The sequence below is a fragment of the Vanessa cardui genome, chromosome 21, assembly GCF_905220365.1.
Source record: "Vanessa cardui chromosome 21, ilVanCard2.1, whole genome shotgun sequence".
NCBI lineage: Eukaryota > Metazoa > Arthropoda > Insecta > Lepidoptera > Nymphalidae > Vanessa > Vanessa cardui.
In genome coordinates this window covers 11131049-11152255 of record NC_061143.1, presented here as the reverse complement: position 1 = coordinate 11152255, position 21207 = coordinate 11131049, and the positions used below count along the sequence as shown (strand labels likewise).

Here is a 21207-nt window from a genome sequence, read left to right as displayed (position 1 = left end):
GACCATACGAATCCAATTTTCTACGCTTTTCTTTAAACGCTTAAAAATACCTTAAAAAAATGAAACATACAAAACGCAACAATAGTCAAAAATAACAAATAGTCATAAACAAACAGATTTGATTGTCAAAACCACATCCACAAAATACGTCGTTTTAATAATACACCGTTCGCACTGACGCTACACCGCGTCGATCTTCTTGTATATAAGCGCGGATGGCATACCATGAAAATCATAACATTTCGCCTCGTCATCGAGTAAGCATTGGAAGTGTTACATTCGTATCATTGTCATAGTATTAAAGTTCATATGCCTTGGATTGTGATCTAGGAATGCTGTAGTTATATACCAGGTAAGAAAGATATACAACTATTATTATAATTGTTAAATAACATTTCACTAAATATACATAAGTGTTTATTTATTTAGGACGAACAATAGACAGTTATACAGACAATATATAATGTACTCCGTTCTATTAAAAGCTAATTTTCCATTATATTTAAGGGTAAAATTTGAATTTCTTCAGCACCCTTCCTTATTAAGATCTTAGCGGAACTTTATGCTCAAAATTTCAGTACATTTTTTTTAAATACTCTTTTACTGTACAAGGCATAAAGTTATGGAATGCCCTACCAGAAAATCAAAATTATGTTCTATATTTAAAAAATCAGTTGAAAAATTAAATAATAACAGTTTATAATCCGTAAAAATGTTAGTCGTTAAATTCTAATAAAAAATATTTTTTAGTAAAAAGTTCAAAATTGTTAAATACAAGTTACAGATTATATAAAAATTACAAATAATTATTTCATAGCTAACATTTCACCCTTACAGTTAAACTTTATAAATCCTTTCCGAGTGAGCGTTGCGAAAGTAAGTACTGAAAATTTCAAGTCAATCGGTCGTATAGTTTCGAAGATTTCGATCAATCAGGGATATTTGGGTAAAATATCGATAGATTTCATTAAATATCAACATCTAAAAACTACTACTACTTCGTTTAATACATGATTTTAAGCATTTGATTACTTTTTTTTTAATAATAAATATTTTTTACATTAATTCACAGATAATAATTAATCACTACAACTGAAAGGCCTGCTTAACTACTTTGTTTTTAAATTCAAATATTAATCGAATAATATATTATGAGATTTTTCATTAGCGTTTTTTTAAATTTTATCTTTAAAATTGGAATTAATGAATAACAAACACAATAATTATTATTATTAATAGAAATGGCTTTTTTTCATAAAACTTAGTTATCTATGTTATTTTAATAAATAAATATTTATTTTAATCAACACATCTAATAATAGATCTGTTGCCTCGAAATTACGTTTATAAACATAAAGTGCCTTTTAAAAAAAAGAACTTCGAGTCTATAAACTCTTTGCATTTCAATCAAATGTTACTGGCCTAGTTTTGTACATGAAAAAAAATCATCTAACATAAAAATCATACGCCATATTCTTTCTTAATATTTGTGATCCAGTTTAATCCCTAATAATTAGTTATCGTATGAGCAATATCTGAGAAGCCAGTAACATGTAACTATTGTATTCACGGACATCTATTGTTATCAGTAGGGCAGCTTATATAGTAGAAAACGATATATTATATAAATATTTTGTTCTCTTTAAAAACGACGTGAAAATGATTACGCAGTCGGCATGAATGCAGGTCGTTTGGGAAGGTCGAGCTGAAAAATACTGCAAAACTTTTTTTCTTAATTTTTAGGTTCCATTTTTAAACCATTTGTTTTAATACAATAATGTATTTAACGAATGTAATTATGTAATGTATTTTTGTACAATTCATTAATACTGTAATTTTCTTAGATTATTTTTGCAATATTTAGACAAAGTGTCGCTCAACAAAATAATTAATAATTAGGGCGCCAAGTTTATTATCTTTGTATGCATGACGGATAGTGGCTCACACTTAGCCACTATTTTTTGACTATTCAGGCATAAACTATAACTAAATACACAAAGGTTTTATTGATTTTTTTCGTCTTTTTTGTCTAAAATAACCTTAAAATAATTACAGTGCAACGCCATATCTACCTTGTAAAGAACAAACAGAGTCTCCAAATTAATTTGGGCTAGGGCAAACACTAACTGATTCTTCTCTTTCTGACCTTAGGTCTGCGACATTTCTAAATTTTCTAGATGTACCGAAACTTTTCTTACTAGGCATCACTATTATTGTTTCCTTAAATTAAACTGAACGAATCATTTTAGAGCATAAGTTTATTATTATTTGGATTAGTATTTTTTTTCAATTGAAAAGTTTACAACATTTCGTTTTACTTTTGATGGACTTACGGAATGATTTGTTATTTAAATTATTACCAAATCAAATATTAATAATCATTTTTAAAACTCGATAAAGGATTAAAAACAATACTAAAGGTATGACTATTAGTTACTAAACATAGCGCCTGTTGAACATAAATACAAACTTTGCATTATTTCAACGAATCCTGACCATTGCGCGGTCACGTGAAGTTGTGCTTTATAAGTTGATTTCCACTTTAGTTGTTAGTTTCTATTAGAACTTGATTACTTTATTATTGTTATATACATGCACATTATGCTACAAGCCACTGTTATAAATAAAATCATGAAAATACAGAATCTAGCATTTTAAAGTCATGACAGGAAACGCGGCATAAATGTAGAGCTTTTGATTGAAAGAATTTACACAAGATGTTATAAAATAAGTATGGCAAAGTCAGAGTATGATAAGGAAAAGTATGGCGAATTGTTTTACGATCATATTGTATTGGATAAAATGATATACAAATATATTTAAACAAATAAGAGATTCAGAAAAAACATCTCCGTTCTTGAAATATGTTGTCGAAAATTCATCGGAAGGTTCAAGGGAAACAACTTTGTTTATCTAATGTTTTTCGAGTCCCGTATTGTTCTTGAGTACACACATAAATAATGTGGTATTCAGTGACATGAATCGTGAAAAAGCGGATTTGGTGATTTGTGATGTTCTAAAAACACAATAAATAGTTGATCTTCGAACAAGTTATGCCTTAATATTCCGAAAGTCTGATATTCAACTCAAAAGAATATTTTATATTAGTACCAATTCTTCTATAATCATAGAACGCCGGGAATGAACGAACATGGATATAGATTTTTTTAACTATGTTAAAAAAATCTATATCAACCCATACGGTATGCATGTATAAATTAACTATTTTAAACATGTTTCATAATTTGTTACTGATCTAAAATGAACGCATATAAAAGAAGTCATACTAAAAATAAAGATTGCTGATTTGTTCTATTGATACAATGATGAGGATTCTCAATTAATTGCTTCACATTTGATGATTAATAAGATTTATTTATTAATTTTATCTTAATGTTTATTTTAAATATTTGGTAACTTGATTATATTTTTCCGCCTAGACATGCATTGACCAAAAACGTTTTTATACAAGCGATAAGTAGGGATTTTTTCAATTCTCGTCGTAGTCCTATGCCTCATATCTTTTGGTTTATTCGTCATTATATTATCATAAATTTATTGTGAAGTAACTGTCGTCAACTATATCTTACAAAATGTCAGGCTTTCCTTTCTTCTTCTCTCAGTGGTAGAGCTTTATGCAGACCTGGATGAGGATCATCTCGACTGCTGTTCAAATATTCAACTACTATTTAGCAATATTTTGTGGTGTTCCAGGCTGAGTGAGTCAAACTACACAAGGGACATGTCATCTTAGTTAAAATAAATGTCTTTGACTTGGAATATAAATATATCTTGCATGAAAGGTGTTCTGTATAATCTTGTAGAGGTTTTATTTAAGTTTGTTTTAAGTAAGGTGTTTTTTGGCAAACTTGTCTTATTTATTACTAATAAACACTGTATAGCGGTCGAATAGTCCCATAATGCTTTGTCTTTTTCTTTTATATGTTAAATACTAATGAGAGAAAGAGAGAATTTCACACAATGTTTAAATTTAATTTTATATCGTATTTACTCGGCATATCAAAAGCTTTACAGTCAATCCAAATTAAATTTCAAACCAAGCATATATTGATTTAAGACATATTCAGATATCTTAGTTAATAGGTCGGGGTAATATTATCCGTCGCATATCTAAAATACTTTTTTTTTTTAAATTTTCGACACAAATGACTGCCACGTAGTTTTAAAAGGAGGTTCCAATCCTTTTATAAAAGTTATATAAATTTTCTACTGAATTTAATTGGTCTTTGTAACGCAGTAGTTACTCCATCAATGCTTTCTTAATTTTATTTGTAAACAATTTCCGATGTCAGCACGCCGCGCCGGTGATGACAATGTTTTTTCTAAAAACATTCAACAATAATTGTATTAAGTATTAATTCAATGCGATTAATTATATAACAACGCACACGAGATAAACAGTGACGTATGCTAATGAACACAATAAGGCGAGACACCCTTAGCGAAATAGAAACGATTCTTTTATTTCAGTCTTATGAGGCCCTTATAGAATCCTTCTAGGAAAACGCATACGCTATTTTAATTATAAGATGAAAATTAAAATAAACTTTATTCAAGTGGGCTTTTATTAATACTTTTGAATCATTATTTAACAATTAAGTGAAGCTACCACCGTTTTATAGATAGATTTTTTACTAGGACAACAATATTCTGAGGACTGGGCACTTATATATTTTTTTGACATTGGGTTCCGTAATAGCGTCATTGGGAACAAACCAAAACATATGAATTAATAATTAACAATCATTTGACAACCACCGTGGTCGAGTAGTGTGTACACAGGTTGTCATGGTGCGCCATTTCGAGGTCCCGGGTTTGATTTTAAGCCGAGTCGATGTAGAAAATTCATTGGTTTTCTATTATGTCTTGGGTTTGAGGTACCGTAGTTACTTCTGATTTTCCATAACACAAGTGCTTTAGCTACTTACATTGGGATCAGAGTTATGTATGTGATGTTGTCCAACATTTATTTATTCTTGTTTTTATTAAAAACTTTTTAGGAATACCGTTTGGAGTTTTAGTTGACACGTTACATTTAAAATACCTCCAAAACACCCTTGTAACCGTCCCATACAAGTTGCGGTTTAGGGTCATAGATTTAACCACAACATTCAATCCGTGTTCAATCGAAACATTACTTGGATTAAATCCTGTTATTAAGATTTTACTTCGACCTTATACAGCAGGATCTGAGACTTGGGCGGGAAATTAAGACGCCAAAATCATTATTGTTGTTCCATTACATCATCCAACAATAATTAAAACATATGTAAAACATTCTTTAAAATAAATGTTGTAAAAGTCTCACCAATATATTCGTCTTGAACTTTTGTTTTGTTTTTTGTTTAAGTATAATGGACAATACTTTTTTATATATAAGGCTAAAGGTTATTGAACTCCGATCTGATAAGATTAATCCAATATATCTACATAACAAGTTTTTAAATCTCAATTGTTTTAGAATTTAAATTTTAGATACACTGAACTCCTTACTCAAATATTAAGCATTTCTAAACTTTGGCGTTCAGATTAGCCAATATTTTTTCATTCAAGTAATTTGTGAATGTATCTTTATGTATTATGTATACCTGGAACTCAGTGAGACGCCTATATACCAATTTTTTTTAACTATATTTTCGACGGAGACTTTTTTTGTATGCACGATTTTAACATTATATCAAATTTAAAATATTAGGTGTAAAACACTCGGGAATATCTCAGGCCATTAAAAATGCCCGGCATTAGTATTTTAAATATTTGTTAGGGGAGAGAGAGATCGCACAGACCATCAAAGGGATACAGAAAAAATATTGTTTTAGCGAAAGAAATGCTTAAGCGTTTGCTCGTTTAACGGCTGCCTATAAATAATTTAATAAGATTTATTTTTACGGAAACATTTTTATTGTCAGTCGAGATGGCCTAATGGTTAGAACGTGTGCACTTTAACCTATTTTGCGGGTTGCGGGTTCAAAGTCAGGCAAGCACCACTGAATACACATGTTCTTAATTTGTGTTTTTAATTCATCTCGTTCTCGGCGGTGAAGGAAAACATCGCGAGGAAACCGGCACGTGTCTAATTTCATAAGATTCTAACAGATGTATATTCCACCAACTCGCATTGGAACAGCGTGGTCGAATATGTTCCAAAACCTTCTACTCCAAGGGAGAGGAGGCCTAAGCCTAGCAGTGCCAAATTTACAGGCTGTGGTTGTTTGATTGTGTACACTTTCATTTTAAGAACCGATTTTATATAGTAGTCGGAACACATAAATCATAGCTAAAATCCAGGGTTCGAGTCTCGGCTCAAAGTTTTTCTGTTTCCAGTCCATTAAAATTATATACTATTATAGGTACATAAATAGATTAAATTACTTGTGATTTAAAAATATAAGGATTTCTCACACCGCTCCAGTTTTGATCTGTGAGATAAAATGTTTTAACATACGAGTACTTCAACTGTAAGAATTAATCTAGTATTTAATTACCACTAATGAAACAGTACCTAATGCTTGCCTCGGGCATGAACCCGCAATCTTTGCTTATGATACACGTGATCTGCACCATTCAGCCATTTTTTAGATTTCTTTCATTTTACTTTGTATAATTGGAAATCTTAAACGGTCGAAAGGACTTATAAATATGGTTCGTTTCAATTGAAATCTTAGAAAGTATGCAAGAATATTCATAAAGCTTTCGTTATACAGCGTTTTTATTTCAATAAAAAAAAATATTTCTTCGATTTACAGTAAGCCTGAATATCTTTTAAAATATTAAATTGATAATTATTTATTTGTTTTGAAAATTTTATTTATATTCCCTCAATAGTCTAAGGGATTAATTATGACACACTATTTATAAAGGTATATGACATTAACATGTTTATAAAATTAATTCCAATTAACTAAAAGCAATAATTTATGACCATTCATATTTCATTGCATAATCGATCATTTTAAAATACCATTACAACCCATCGAGCTGTTTATTCGAACGCACAAACTTTCATTTGTATGTATTCAATATAAATAATATTATGACATCAAATTGAAAATTAGTCTAATTTAATGGGCTTTAAAATCTGTCATAAAATAATATGTTTAAGTAAGGATCGTAGAAGCGACAGGCAATTTTATTTTTACTCAAAGTTAGATTAATTATTTAACGCTAACGACTAACAAGTTTATAAAGTTGGAAAATAACACAAAAATTTTCTTTTGATGAGAAATCCTTTTTTAACACATTGCTGCTTTAGCATTTAAGTATTTATTTATAAAGGTATATCTTTTAATTATCATCAAAATTAAGAATTAATCTGCTTTTGGGCTAGGGTTTAAGGTTTTATCATAGAAACATGATGATGACAGGCGTTACCAGCACTATAATTTGTAATCAATTTTCCTGTATTTTCTTTACGGGTTAGGAAATAGGCTTTCAGTGCGTTCTAATTATATTATAAATTTAGCATCAGTTTTTTATACAAGGACGAACAAACTTACCACTTACAGTCATTGTATGCTTAAAACATTAGTACGTTTTAGAATCGCAAGGCTAACCCTACGGTAAACTATAGTTCCTTTTTCTCTTGCTTTTACTTGGTGGTAGGGCTTAGTGCAAGTCTATTGGCTTGTCTTTTGGGTAGGTCTGTAACTACAGACACAAGGAACATAACATCTTAGTCCCCAAGTTTGGTGACGTATTGGCGATGTAAGGAGTGATTAATACTTCCATTGCTATTGATATGGGCGGTGGCGACCACTTATCATCAAGTGGCGTATTTATTCGTCCGACTGTCCATATCATTAAAAAGTAAACTCATAAAAATAAAGTAAAGTAACAGCCTGTAAATTTCCCACTGCTGAGATAAGGCCTCCTTTTCCATTAAGGAGAGGGTTTGGAACATATTCCTCATAACCCATACGCTTGAAAAATATGTACGCCACATTTATGTAAAAATGCATAAGGGATAAATAGATAAACGGGAATTATAGAAATCGTTATAACGTGACCAAATGTAAACAATAAAGTTGCCAAAATTTTTATTTTTATTTTTTTTTAGAGCTAAACTTTAATCTGTATGTAGGGTAGATGAGTAATCACCATAGCTGGGCACCGTTAATCAAATAGTTAACTTCGTTAATCGTTAATCCGCTACAAAAAAAGTTAACTTCGTTAAGCGTTTAAGCGTTACATTTCAGAAGAATTAACGCAAGTTAACGTTAATCGTTAATCTGTTAATATGTGTAAAATTGCATTTTTATATCGTTGCGTTAGTGAACTTATACAACTTGTTGGTTTAGGTTCTGGAAGTTAACAGGTTAGAAATAAAACAAAATTCTTGTATAATTCAAATGTGTAATTTAATCGTCGGGCATAAGGTGCATATTCCCCTTCATGATCATTAACATGTTGAAGTTCTCGTCTGAAAGCGAGGCTCGTTTTGGTGTTAAAATGTCTTTACCCGTGGAAAACAGACGTTCAACTGCAGCACTTGAAGGTATAGCAGTATTGTATTTAATAAATAGATTTTTGAATATCTGTTCCCCGAGGAATGCAGCAGCGTTGAACGAGCCTTTTGATTTCATGTCCAGCCACATTTTAACGAGACTTTGTGCTTTACTCTTTAAAGAGTTGGAGCTCTTTGGTTTTTCTATAGACTGAGTGACAGAATTAAAAAAGTCTTGTTCCTCGTCATCATCGTTGTTACTCGCATTGCTCCCTCCGCCAGTTAAACTATCTCTGTCCTTCGAATTTTCCGCTGCTTCTTGTCGTAAAGCATCTTCTACCTTTTTTTCCATGACCTTTTTTACTGCATCCACTCTACTGCTGTCATACGTTTCCAGCCATATCAACCGGAACTTTGGGTGAAATGCCGCGGCAAGTAGGCATTGTTCATCATTCAGGAGTAGACCAAACCTTTTCTCTATACCATTTAATAAGGCATTGGCTAAAGCTGTGCAATTTACTAGGCACTTAGATTTAATATTTTTTAATTTATAGACAGTTGCTGCAATTGTCGGTAGTAGTGATCCAAGATATGCTTGAGCTTCTCCTTGGATACTATCGAGAGGGACGTCATTCGTTTCATACTTGTCTGAACCTGTTTTTCGCGCAGCGCCGCGGTGCCGAGCGGTAAATAGTAGGCATTAGATTAACGATTAACGGGCTTCTGCATATTAACGAAAGTTAACGTGTCCGTTAACATTTTTAAAAGTTAACTTAAAAGTTAATTCGTTAATCAAAATGTTAACTTCGTTAATTAACGATTAACGGATTAACGAGTTAATGCCCAGCTATGGTAATCACATCTTCGCGTCAACAGTAGGCACACGTCAAATATGTATAATAACATATGGAGTTTTACTTTATTAACATATATTTTAACAAGTTGGTTTTATACGATTAATGGCATCGGTATATTATGTGTAATGTATATTATATAGTTTCATAGTATTTCAAGACATTATCTCCTAGAAAAACATTTTTAGAAATATTCGGGTTATCTATTTTGTAGGTAGTTATAATCATTTTTAACTAATATTCAATAGTGATATCATTTAAAAACATATTTTTAAATTTATAGTAGGTAGGTAGGTATATGGGATGTTCGGCATTAGCAATTAGATACAATAAAATTGATTTCCAATTAAAGCAAATTTAACAAATATAATGTATATGTGCATCAACAATATTTTTATCATGGGAAATAAAACAACCGCAATTAAAATAAAAATTGCTATAAAAATGTAACTGCGAATATAGTTAATAATAGAAAAAATTATATCTGATTTCAGAATCATGACATTCTCCTGGATTTTTATCATCACGTTCTCCTGGATCGGCACAGCCAGCCTCCAGTACATCAACCATGCAGACCCGGCCATTGAAACCCTCCTGGAACCAATCGAGTCGGCTGATACCTACCCACCGTTACCATACATCAATTATTTCAATATGCCCTCCCCCAGTAACCATTACGAATCTATTCAAAACGATAGCCCCGCAGAGCACACTCAGTATTTTGACCAAGGTCAAGATTCTATAGACTCGCAACGTAAGAGGAGAACTACTGAAGAAATGAAAGAAGTAACTGAAAAATATTGGTCGCCGAATTTAGTCGATAACGATAAAACATTCTTTTTGCGCAACGATGGAAGGGTTAACCCGGTCATAGTTCCATCATTTGCTATGACCAGTGGGCCTGAGGTAAATTCAACGTATAAAAACGAACTGACTCCAATGGAAAAACGAAGTTTCAGTCCATGGGGAGGTAAGAGAAATAACGCCAATATTGCAGAGCATACATGGACTTGGAAAAGGTCCATCGGCATTCGAGAACCAAGCATGCCCAAACGGGTTAGATTCAGCCCATGGGGAGGAAAGCGGAGTGGGCAAATTATATACAAACCAGGTGCAAAAGGTTCAAAAATAATATTTTCTGCCTCCGTCCCAGAACTGACTCGGATAATATCCAATTACCTGCCAAGCGGTAATAGCTTGGATGTAGCTGGTTACCAGTTTATACCGTCGTTGGACAAACGACACCCCATCAAGATCTTGGCTTTGAGTACTAAAATGGACGAACGAACACTTCGAGATGCCTTGCCCTTCAATACGTTTATGGAAACCATTCCGAGAATCTTTAAGCCTGGTCATCCATATTTGGATATTAATTTGAAAAAAGACGGAAAGAGGAAGGTGAAATTCAGTGCATGGGGCGGCAAGAGGTCTCCTCCCATCATCGGACCTATCTGGACACCCCTAGGACAAGACATCAAAGATTCCGCTTTGGATACGATAGTATTAGTTCGAAACCAAGAAGAGGAGTCCTAGGTCTATAATAACTTCGATCAAGCTTATGGCACATGGTAACTGTGAAATTTTCTAATACTCAAATAAACCTGATGAAGCATTATAATTATGGTTATTTGTTTTTTGTAAGTGCCATAATATAATAGTCTAAAATGTTCAAGAAATAAACGAGCCTTTGACAAAGAGGCTGGATTTGTCAAAGGTTATTATGGCATTATATCAAAATATTATATATATTAAAATATTAGTCAATTGTTGTTTTCGAATGTAATTGTTTAAAATTATAATTAATTAAAGGCTAAATACATGCCTACCAGTGTGTTATTTATTGTTCATTATTTTTAATGATTTATAAAAACTTCTTTTTTTTTTATTTTATTTTATTATTTATTTAATAATGGACAAAGGAATTTTATAGACAGCAAAGAATATAAAACCTTTATTTTTAAGTAATATTCTTCTATTATAATTGTTTTAATTATTAAAAAAAAAAAACATCAACATCAATCTTTACTAAACTGTTTAAGTTTAATTTATTTCAACAGGGTAAAAAAAAGCATGTTTGTATAGTAAATTATATTTAGATTTATCATAAAATACAAGAATTTTATAAGATACATACACACACTTAAAAGAATATAACTTTTATAATATAAACTTTGCCAGCTCTATAGCTTATCTATTAAAGTTCATCTATTATATACTGTAAGAAAATATTACCGAATGTAATTCTAGCATAAGAAATATATTTAACACTTCTGCAAATTTATAAAGGATATTTATCTCTAAGATATTATTAAAGATATAAACAAAAAACTACTCATCGTTCTAGTTATTCCAATTTCTTATCTTAAATCAATATCAGTTTTATATTTTTAAACATCTCATTAACTTAAACAGTTCTTAATATAATATGGTAACCTGACTCCGTCTCAACTGGTTTACTCAGCTGCCCGACTTTTAATTTGAATGCTTCTTCTGCAAAAGCTTGTTGCATTTGACTTCGACTGAACATGCCTAAATCTCCTCCTCGTTTAGCCGAAGAGCAGTCTGAATATTTCATTGCCATATCAGTGAATGATGCATCATTAGAAACAATCTGTTTGCGATAACTTTTAAGTAAGTCCAGAGCTTCCACCTTCGTTCTTGTAATATTTTCTTCACGCCATGACGATGGTCGCCTGCTCTCGGCGTGTTTGATGAGAATGTGACTGCATCTTACATCGCCTGGGTCAGCTGGTGCATCAGGGCGTTCCCACTGAGATTTCTTTGTGTGCATATTAAGAAAGTAAGTCATGCCAGTTGAACGACTGGTTCTCATCTCCCATCCTTCGGGTAATGGCGCGTCGTTGTCATTCGACATTCTGTAATAGTTCGGGAATGTTGATGCGTTTGCACAGAACACAGACACAAATTCATTTTTTAGATAGAAAATAAGGCCTACAATGAAATATCTGAATTCTTATACAAAATTTATGACAAGAAAACGAAATTTTAAATAGATTTATTTACTTTCTACATTCCTTTGTCCATTATAAAATTTTTAAGGTTATAACATGATAATAAATATAAATAGAAACTTTCTACAGATTACTTCTAAATGTTTATAATTTACACAATACAATATAAACACCAACTTACCTCGCGTCAGTGATCCGGATGACTGGATGTCTTCAATAGGATTCTTCAATAACTGACTAGCAGCTTATTTAAGTTATTAGCACTGGTAATTAATAGAACCTAGTTTGTACGGAAGTTTCACAGGCTTTCGTAGTCTATTTAGAGTTTTAAAAACATTTACAATATGCAAGCAAAGGAGTACCGGTATTGGTGACGGGCGACGGCGTGTGATACAGATAATAAATGAATATGATTAATTGGATAACTGGCTGTGAACGAATAAATAATTAATCAGCAATTGAAAACAAAGTCATTATAAAATTTACGTATAATTTATTAAATAATAAAAACATTAAAGATATATTAAATTTATTTTTAATGAAAAAGTACAGCGCCACCTGTTGTCAACGCATTACATTTTTTAAAACGAAATACAAATGTGATTTTGTAAATTTTGATTACATAACCTAAAAATGTAGATGGCACTAACTAAACCAAAAAGTATACTTATTTTTTCACCACTTTACTAAAAATCGGAAGGATTAGAAAAAATGAAATACCATAATGTATTAGAAAATAAAAATCATTTCATCTAAAGCGGTCACAGACAGTGACTCGATCTATGGTACGCTCCTGTGGCATTCTAGATTTCAAAGAATGAGAAATGTGCCCAGTAGTTAGAAAACCTGAAAGTCAAATGAAGATTTCGGGTTCAAACCATATTCTAATAAACTCAAAGAGAAATCAATTATCACGTTTCACATCTGATTATTTTTTCTTTTATTTGTCACACTTGGTCCAGTTGGTGTGACTAGTAGCTTTTTTTTCCTTCTATAATACTTCGTTTCTTCTTTACACATATAAACATAAAATAAAATTGGAGTGTCTGTTTATAAAATTAATGCGTTTATACCTAAACCCATACATATTTATATATGTATACAAGGTACACATATTTTATTAATTTTTGTCTGTCAGTCTGTCGGTCTATTTGGTCCGTCTAATATCTAATATCTGGAATCGCTGAACCGATTTTCACGGGACTTTTACTGGCAGATAGTTAATTTAATAAGGAGTAACATAAGTTTCTTTAAAGACCGGCAACGAATCTGCAAGGTGTTGCAGATGTCAATAGGAGTCATGTAAGCCTTATAATAGTTTGCCACCTTTTTTTTTTTTTTGTTGACGCAGGGCAAATCTTCATAGATACCCGACTCCTGGGGGGAAGGCCGGGTTATGTGAGATTGTACTCACTAAAACCCCTGCGATGGCCGCCACAGCACAGAAAACGGAGAGGCTACGGGATCTTTCGCAGCACGTCCGCGGCCTCTCCCGTGCGTTGCTCCGCTCGTGGCTTGCGGAGCCCTTCTCAGGAGGGCGAAGATGGTCTCGCCCTCCCCGCACCCCTCGCTGGTGCGTACACCGGCAGTCCGGGGCCATACCGGACTGCGGTCCTCCTCTCGGCCGTATGAAAACGGATGCGTGAGACCCCCATCTTACACACCCACGGCCGGAAATAATAGTTTGCCACCTATCAGACAAAAAAGCTACTTTTATTTTACAAATATCAGTCCTGCTGTAAAATACTGAAATCCTGGGTAAATATTGGGTATCCTCGCGCATTACACCACACTGCCGTCACGTCGATTGCCTCCCACCAATGACTCAATATCCCAAATGTATCTAACACAATAATAATAACATCATCATACCCCTGCCCTTATCCCAATTTACTTGGGGTTGGCGCAGCACGTCTTCTCCTATACTTTCCAATCTGACGTCATCTCACAAGTAACATTCTTTTCAGCTATTAAACAAGTTATAGTTAAATCTTCGAACTGAACAATAACTTTTTTGGTAAATTCAAACACGCACGTAGTTACACAGCTAGTGTTCTCTTAAAATACAATAAACCCATTATGTTTATTAAAAAAATATATGTTTCGTGTTTAATTGAAATTAATTGATTTTTTCTAATAAATAATGGCAATATTACTTGACTATTGCTTTTTTTTTCAATCTTACACATAGGGACCAGGTGTTAACGTTTGAATAATTTAAGACATACTATTTTTCCTGGAGGAGATTTTGGAGTCTACTCAGCTCGGCAATGCTATGTTTAGTTTAAGAGCACGAGTTTCGTTTATTTTGTTTAAATAGTTGCTAGTACTGCTAATTTTGTTTTTGTATTTTTTAACGGAAATAAGTGACCAGACTTACTTTTTTTCGTGAATTGGAATAAATTACGGGATCACAGATAACACACTTATGGGATCAAACGGCAAGTATCATTCGCGAACAAAGAATTTTGAATTTAGAATTTTCGATATGGGTCAGTAAATGATGGCGTTCAGAGGTCACGTTACCTCTATTCCTCTATAAAAAAAATCAATCGAATTGGTGAGCTCCTTTTTTAAAAAGGTTAAAAGGTTCGCTTTAAAAAGAAAAAAAAAAACATACCTAACCGTTATTTTTTTAATATACAAATTATAAAACAATCTATTGTTACGACCGCTAGCTGTTGAAGCAGACGAGTCCTAGAGATATCACGGATCAACAGCGCCTTCCAGCTAGATGTACTGAAGATCTGAAGGAAGTGACAGGATTCGGGATATAGATCTAGAAACCGAAAACTGCGAAATTATTCCTATGTTCAACAGTTGCTTACGATATTTGCTTACATAGTTGAATATAATAACAGATCCATCTCGAAACCTCTGCATTAATTCTCCATGGTGTTGCAAGCGAGGCGGACGACAGCGGTAGTGACCTATTATCGCCAAATATAAAAATGTTTCTACATAAATACATTTTAATACGACTTCTAGTCAGATTATATTTATTTATTACAAAAATGTATAAGCAATACGTTTGTGGGAATGAGAAAGAAGTATTTAAATCGTTTATTACATTTGACACTACGCCAGCAGACAGCAGGCTATATTAGTGTTAAACTATGTTGAAACTTGAAAGACTGTAAATATAGTTGGTATGTAGGTACAATGTGAAATTAATAATTACATTAGAAAATAACTCAATAGCAAAATATCTCAAATTAATATTAAAAGTCTATATTTTAATATCGTAATAAAATAAATATAATTCGTCACATAATAAAGCAAATGTAATGAATCACTTACTTATTTATTAAACAATTAATTATTAAATTTATTATCTGGAAAAATTAAGCGTAGAAATACACAATAAATGTATTATAGGCCTTGCGTCAGGAAGAATTTATCGGTTTGAGTAAGCCAATAATTGGATACCTTTATTTGTATTTAACATTTTTCGTGAAAATTTTGTTTTCACGGGGTTTCATTACTGCTATTAGCCTAGAGCGCATCACATTTTTGTCGGCTGACGTTGCGTACAGGTTTTTAGTATAAAATATTATTAATTATAAATTTCCAATCGGATGTAAAGCTCCCAGGTTGTATAAATAAATATTTTTACAAAAATATATCTTGCAAAGCAATCATCGGTTATCGAATGTGCTTTGATATAAATGTCATTACTTGGTATTAATAATATCATTCATTTACATTCATTTAAAGTCTTATTTATCTTCCCTTTGATTTAAACCAAACCTGAAAAACTTGTTACTTTATAAATGACAAAGTTCTTCAGTTTTGCCGTCACAAATTTACCAGTAGCATCACAGAGGCAGGCAGCTTTGAATTAGTGACGTAGCTAGATGTGCAAGGGACCCACTATATAGAAAGAGATTGGGCTCGTCAACCGCTTTTCCACCCCCTATTTAACTTATATAACCCTTCAAAATTATATATAGAAACAAAAATTGCTTATATAACCAAATGCTTAAGCAATATTGCTTCGAACTTTATCAAAGTTTGAAGCTTGACATCTTTTTATTTAATATTTGTTAATTTTTCAAAACCACGAAATTTTTTTTTTTTTATATTCGATTCATGGTCATTATACGTTTACAGTTTACTTACAGTGTTACAAGCTATTTAGTGATTACTACCATTTACTATCAGCTGACCTATTAGCTGATACTACTCTAACTGCGGCTTAAAAAATGTATTTCATCAGTATCATTTTTATGAGGAGAGAAAATTCCTTTTTTATATGAACGAAAGATGTATTGGCTGTATATTATTCAAGCGGCTGGTTGAACGATGTCAATTAATAAAAACGCTAAGCTGTTCTAGTAGAACACAACTTAGATGTAGCACCGGCAAATTCAATAAAACCGATTGCCGATTTACACCAATAGAAATAGCTCCCTATCGCGTCATTCGACGCTATTCGTCGCTATAGAATCTCGTGTCAGTTCAACCCGAGGAAGCCGTTAAATTGCCGAATATATAAGGTCATATAACATTAAAAGTCATTACGTTTATATAAAGACCATATTCACATAAGAAATGAATATTGATAATTTGGGATAGCGTACTCAATTCGGTTGTGATCGGTTCTACGAATTTTGCCGATGCTACATCTAAGTTGCGTCGTATACTTAAACATTCAATTAAGACTGACAGATATACATTCAAATTGTCAGTAATTTCAATAATGTGTTCATGTTCTATATTACAAAATTAAATATACAAACTCCACGAACATTGAGTATATTTACAGTTAAGCCAAGACGCAAGTGTACGGACGACTTTTCATGCAGGATAGTTTATAAGACCTCTCGAAAGCATCAGCTTTCATTTCAACCATGTTCAAATTGTATTTCCTTTAAATTTATACCTTTGCGAAGGATAAAGAACATACTTCATATTTACATTGAAGTTTAATAGTTAGTTTTAATGTTATACAGGTAACAGTTATACAGGAATAACATGATGAATTACAAGAAAATTCATTAACTAATCTAAATTTAAATCGGATTTAGCCTGGAAGTTTAGATTTATCTGCTTGTATATAATGTTATAATAAAACCTTCTCCGAAATGCGCTGTATTTTCTACTATATGTACTTATAGTAGTATTATTCAGTACGGCATTAGAAAGAAAAGCTTCTCTTCAAGGAAATGAATCAAAGACTGGACTGATAAAATATAGTCAAATATGTGTAGTATTATAAATAAACTATATTAATAAAAAAAATTCTAAACGCGATTTCTTCCTAAGTACTTAGGTAGAAATCGCTACTTTAATATATTCTCAACTATATTATAAAAATTAACTGTAATAAATAATTTTGAAACAATTTTGAATTATTAATCACATACATTAGAAATTAAAATATATATAATCTTCCCGAAATGCTTCAGTATTCTGTTAAAAAGAATTCGAATCACACCGCAGAAGGCGAGTGTGAAATGTCAAAATGTTATATGTGAAATCGACTATAATTTGCTTGAAAATATTACTCTATTTAATTCAGTGGTACGACTTAAACACCTTTGGTACGATTTAAAAACTTTGTCTTAACCAACTTAACCGGCTAAATCATACCGATGGCACATTTTTATAAAAAAAAACATTGTCATGGATATTGGAGCAAACCTATGGAGCTGATTTCTCTGTAAAGGTAAAATGTGAAACTTTGCATATCCATCAATTATTATAAGTGGACCTATAATAATTAATAGGATACACAGTATGTGAAAATGGCGTACTTATAGTGATATCTGTCAGCTGTCAACATTACACAAGTGAGATACGAAGTGAATTCTCACAGAACAAGAAGACACAAGAGTTTTCTGTTTTGATTCGTTTATTATTATCATCCTATACATGAAGCAACTTCAATGATTAATTAAATTTGTTTTAAACTTCCTATTCAGGGAAAAGTCTTACTTGCTAAAATTTGTATCCTTTTTCTGTAGGTATTAGGTACTTTACCATAAATCTATAGGATGAATATGATAGTCTGTAGGACCAAAAATATAGATTATATCAATTAAAAAAAAAAAACGATATGTCACACAGGTATACATAAAATCTTTAATTTTTTTTTGTATTTTATATTTGTCTAGGTAGATGATATAATTTGTAATCGTCCGATAAACCATTGTTTTAAGTAAAGACAAAGTTGATCAAACTTCAATTCTGAGTCAATCTTATTCCGCGTCTACGATTAGTTTTAAATCTCCTTTACAAAGTATTGATAGGAATCGGAAATGTTTTAGAATTATATTTAAAATATTCTATTTTTAAAATCAATTGGCACATTTTTTTTTCACAAATTTTGCAAAGGTGGAATTTGTTCTTGATAATAATCCTTCTTGTACGTATCAGTAGAAATAAGTTTATTGTGTAAAATGCGTTATGAAGGCACCTACATACATGGTTACATGGTTTTACAACCTCCAAATATAGAGTCAGTCATACTACCTCATAGTCTCAGTATTTATCATATTAATTTTTAATGTCTTTTTTATTCGGGTAAGTAAGGTCCTTGTGATGTTTTTCTTCTTGTGTAATATTCTTTTTTCTCAAGGATAAGGGCTTTTTAGTTTTAGTTTTTTATTCTTACAATTTAATTTATTTATTTTCGTGTGTCGCATGTGTTTATGTTTACCCAATAGTCAGGGGCCATCTGAAAATCAGTGCTGTGCATTAGCACAGCTTATAGTGAGATGTACTCCTTGCTATCTACACTGTGTTCTTTAAATTTAATTATTTTCTTGTGTATACTCTATGTAATGTATGTGTGCAGCAAAATAAATGGCTAAATGGTTTAATGGTTTAAAGTGGTATATATGGGAAGATTGGCTAAATAGCCATAAAACATAATTTACTTCTGAGTATTTCCTGAACATTTTTGTGGTATACAATACAGTTAGTCGTAAAAATAAACTGTTGTGTGAGTGGATATTTAATGCACACAATGATAGTGTATTAAATTAAGTAAGTTATTTCATAATATAAAATATATATTACAGGTTAACGCTCACTTAGAGTGTTAAATATGAAAAACAGTTCATTACAATAATATTCTGTGGATTTCGAACGAATGCAAATTTGAAGTAGTTAGCTGTTTTTTAAATTTAATTGATGAATTATTAAAAAAGATATTGGCAAATCAATCGATTTTTAATAAAAAAAATTTCTTTACTCATATGTTATACATTTTAAAATATAAAAAACAAAGTATATAAAATATATTTAATAATACCTATTAGCTCATAAAATCCTTTTAAATAAGTATATGGTGGACACAGAATTTGTCTATGACCCTGACCATCCACTTAATACATCATAAATACCCACTCGCTCGAAATATCTCGAAACATTTAAGCTTATCAAAAAACAAACACAATTTGTGATAAATAAAATTGTAACAATTGCTGTATATTGCTGGAACACTAAAAGTAGACATGATTAACCTATTAAAGTTTTTAAGTGGTCTACCTTTAACGCGATTGGTGGGAAGAGTTAGACGCCGTAGCTCGCTCCCGATTGGTGAGAATTTGACGTAAGTAGTGGTGTTTTCGCGCGCTTTGCATCAGTTGTGTGCGATTTTCCCGCGCGTAACGGTGAGGTTACCACTTCGAAAACTTCGGAGCCAGTTATGAAGATTTTTTAAGTTCGTCTCTTCCCTGAATTGTAAGGTAAGTCTACATTGAGTAGAAAATTAATAATAATAAAAACTAACTTAATACAATTTCACGATATCATAGGTTATTATTCTATTTTTAAATGTACGTTATTTTTATTTAAAAAAAAATTATTATATTTTAAAGTTAGTAAGTTTATTATTAATTATTATTAAATTTTAAATTTTCAAAATTTAAAGTAAGTACATATATATTTATATAATGTGAAAGGTAAAATAATTACCATTACGTTAACATTTAAACCATTAAAACTGACGTATAAATTTTTCGAATGAAACGTTGAAAAACTCTTAAGATTATTATACTATACATAATCTACATAAACTTTATATAATCATAATAATAATATAATATACTACACATAATCTAATACTTTTACTGTACATACTCTATATAAAGTCGTTTAAGATATAAAGACTATTTAAATCTTTATTTTACGATTTCTAATCACAACTGGCTTCGGAATTAGAAAATATAAAAGTAAACTTATACCTTTAATTATAAAACTAAATAAATATTTAAAATAAAATAATATTTGGTATTTAATTATGATATAAGTCAAAGCTATTTTATGTACTGTTTATATTTTTAAATAAATAATTATATGTATAACGTAGTAATATATATATCCACAAACTATCCGCATTGGCAAATTAAATTACGAAACATTATATGCTATTGCCTCAGATCCTTCTAAAGTCATCACCAATCAACGTAAACATAAAATTCATTTTTATTTTAACAAAATAAAAAAACAATATACTATAAACAATTAGGTATGTAAGAATCAATAAAATTGTTTTAATATCAAAATGATCACATATTTTATATGCCGAGAGGTTTAATTGAATCTATAACTTCAACTTCATTCCGATTCATTGGAATAACATCTTACATTATAATACTACGTTTGCAAAAAATCCTCGGAGAAAATGGAAATACTAGTAATTCCATGAAAATCGACATTAGTTGTATTTACTTATTTCGTAAATTATATTTTCCATATGATACATGATGATTAAAAAGAGTTTTTATAAGACTTGAATAAATTATATTTGAATTTTGATTTATAACTAAAATATACAACATTAAAATAAGGTCCTACAACAAACTTTGATAAATTAAATATGGTTAAGAGTTACCACTGTTTAGAATACCGATAATATTGAGAATAATCGTTTTTAATCTCGGTGGTTAAACCACTACATAAATTT

The 21207-nt window shown here is 31.1% G+C and overlaps 3 protein-coding genes across 5 annotated transcripts in view; 2 read left to right on the top strand and 1 right to left on the bottom strand.

Moving 5' to 3' along the window:
• Positions 1 to 12689, bottom strand: part of LOC124538915 (putative peptidyl-prolyl cis-trans isomerase dodo) — a 29494-nt gene extending 16805 nt beyond the window's left edge. Inside the window, exons 1-2 of one of the 2 annotated variants that reach the window (XM_047116177.1) lie at positions 12472 to 12689; positions 11396 to 12194 (exon numbers count right to left, since the gene is read on the bottom strand). In XM_047116177.1, coding sequence (XP_046972133.1) covers positions 11723 to 12193 — 471 coding nt within the window. In that variant the 5' untranslated portion in view covers position 12194; positions 12472 to 12689 and the 3' untranslated portion in view covers positions 11396 to 11722. Of the gene's footprint in view, positions 1 to 11395; positions 12195 to 12471 lie in introns of those variants that run through there. The other variant, XM_047116176.1, reaches the window with a different exon arrangement.
• Positions 237 to 11117, top strand: LOC124538914. Its single transcript, XM_047116175.1, has 2 exons — positions 237 to 352; positions 9813 to 11117. Exon 2 carries the CDS (start codon positions 9817 to 9819, stop codon positions 10849 to 10851), a length of 1035 nt encoding a protein of 344 aa, XP_046972131.1. The 5' UTR covers positions 237 to 352; positions 9813 to 9816; the 3' UTR covers positions 10852 to 11117.
• A 7183-nt stretch (positions 12690 to 19872) lies between the features above and the next one.
• Positions 19873 to 21207, top strand: part of LOC124538826 (tachykinins) — a 70965-nt gene continuing 69630 nt past the window's right edge. For both annotated transcript variants that reach the window (XM_047116038.1, XM_047116037.1), the window contains exon 1: positions 19873 to 19987. The gene's annotated coding sequence lies outside the window, so the exon portion shown is untranslated. The remainder of the gene's footprint in view (positions 19988 to 21207) is intronic.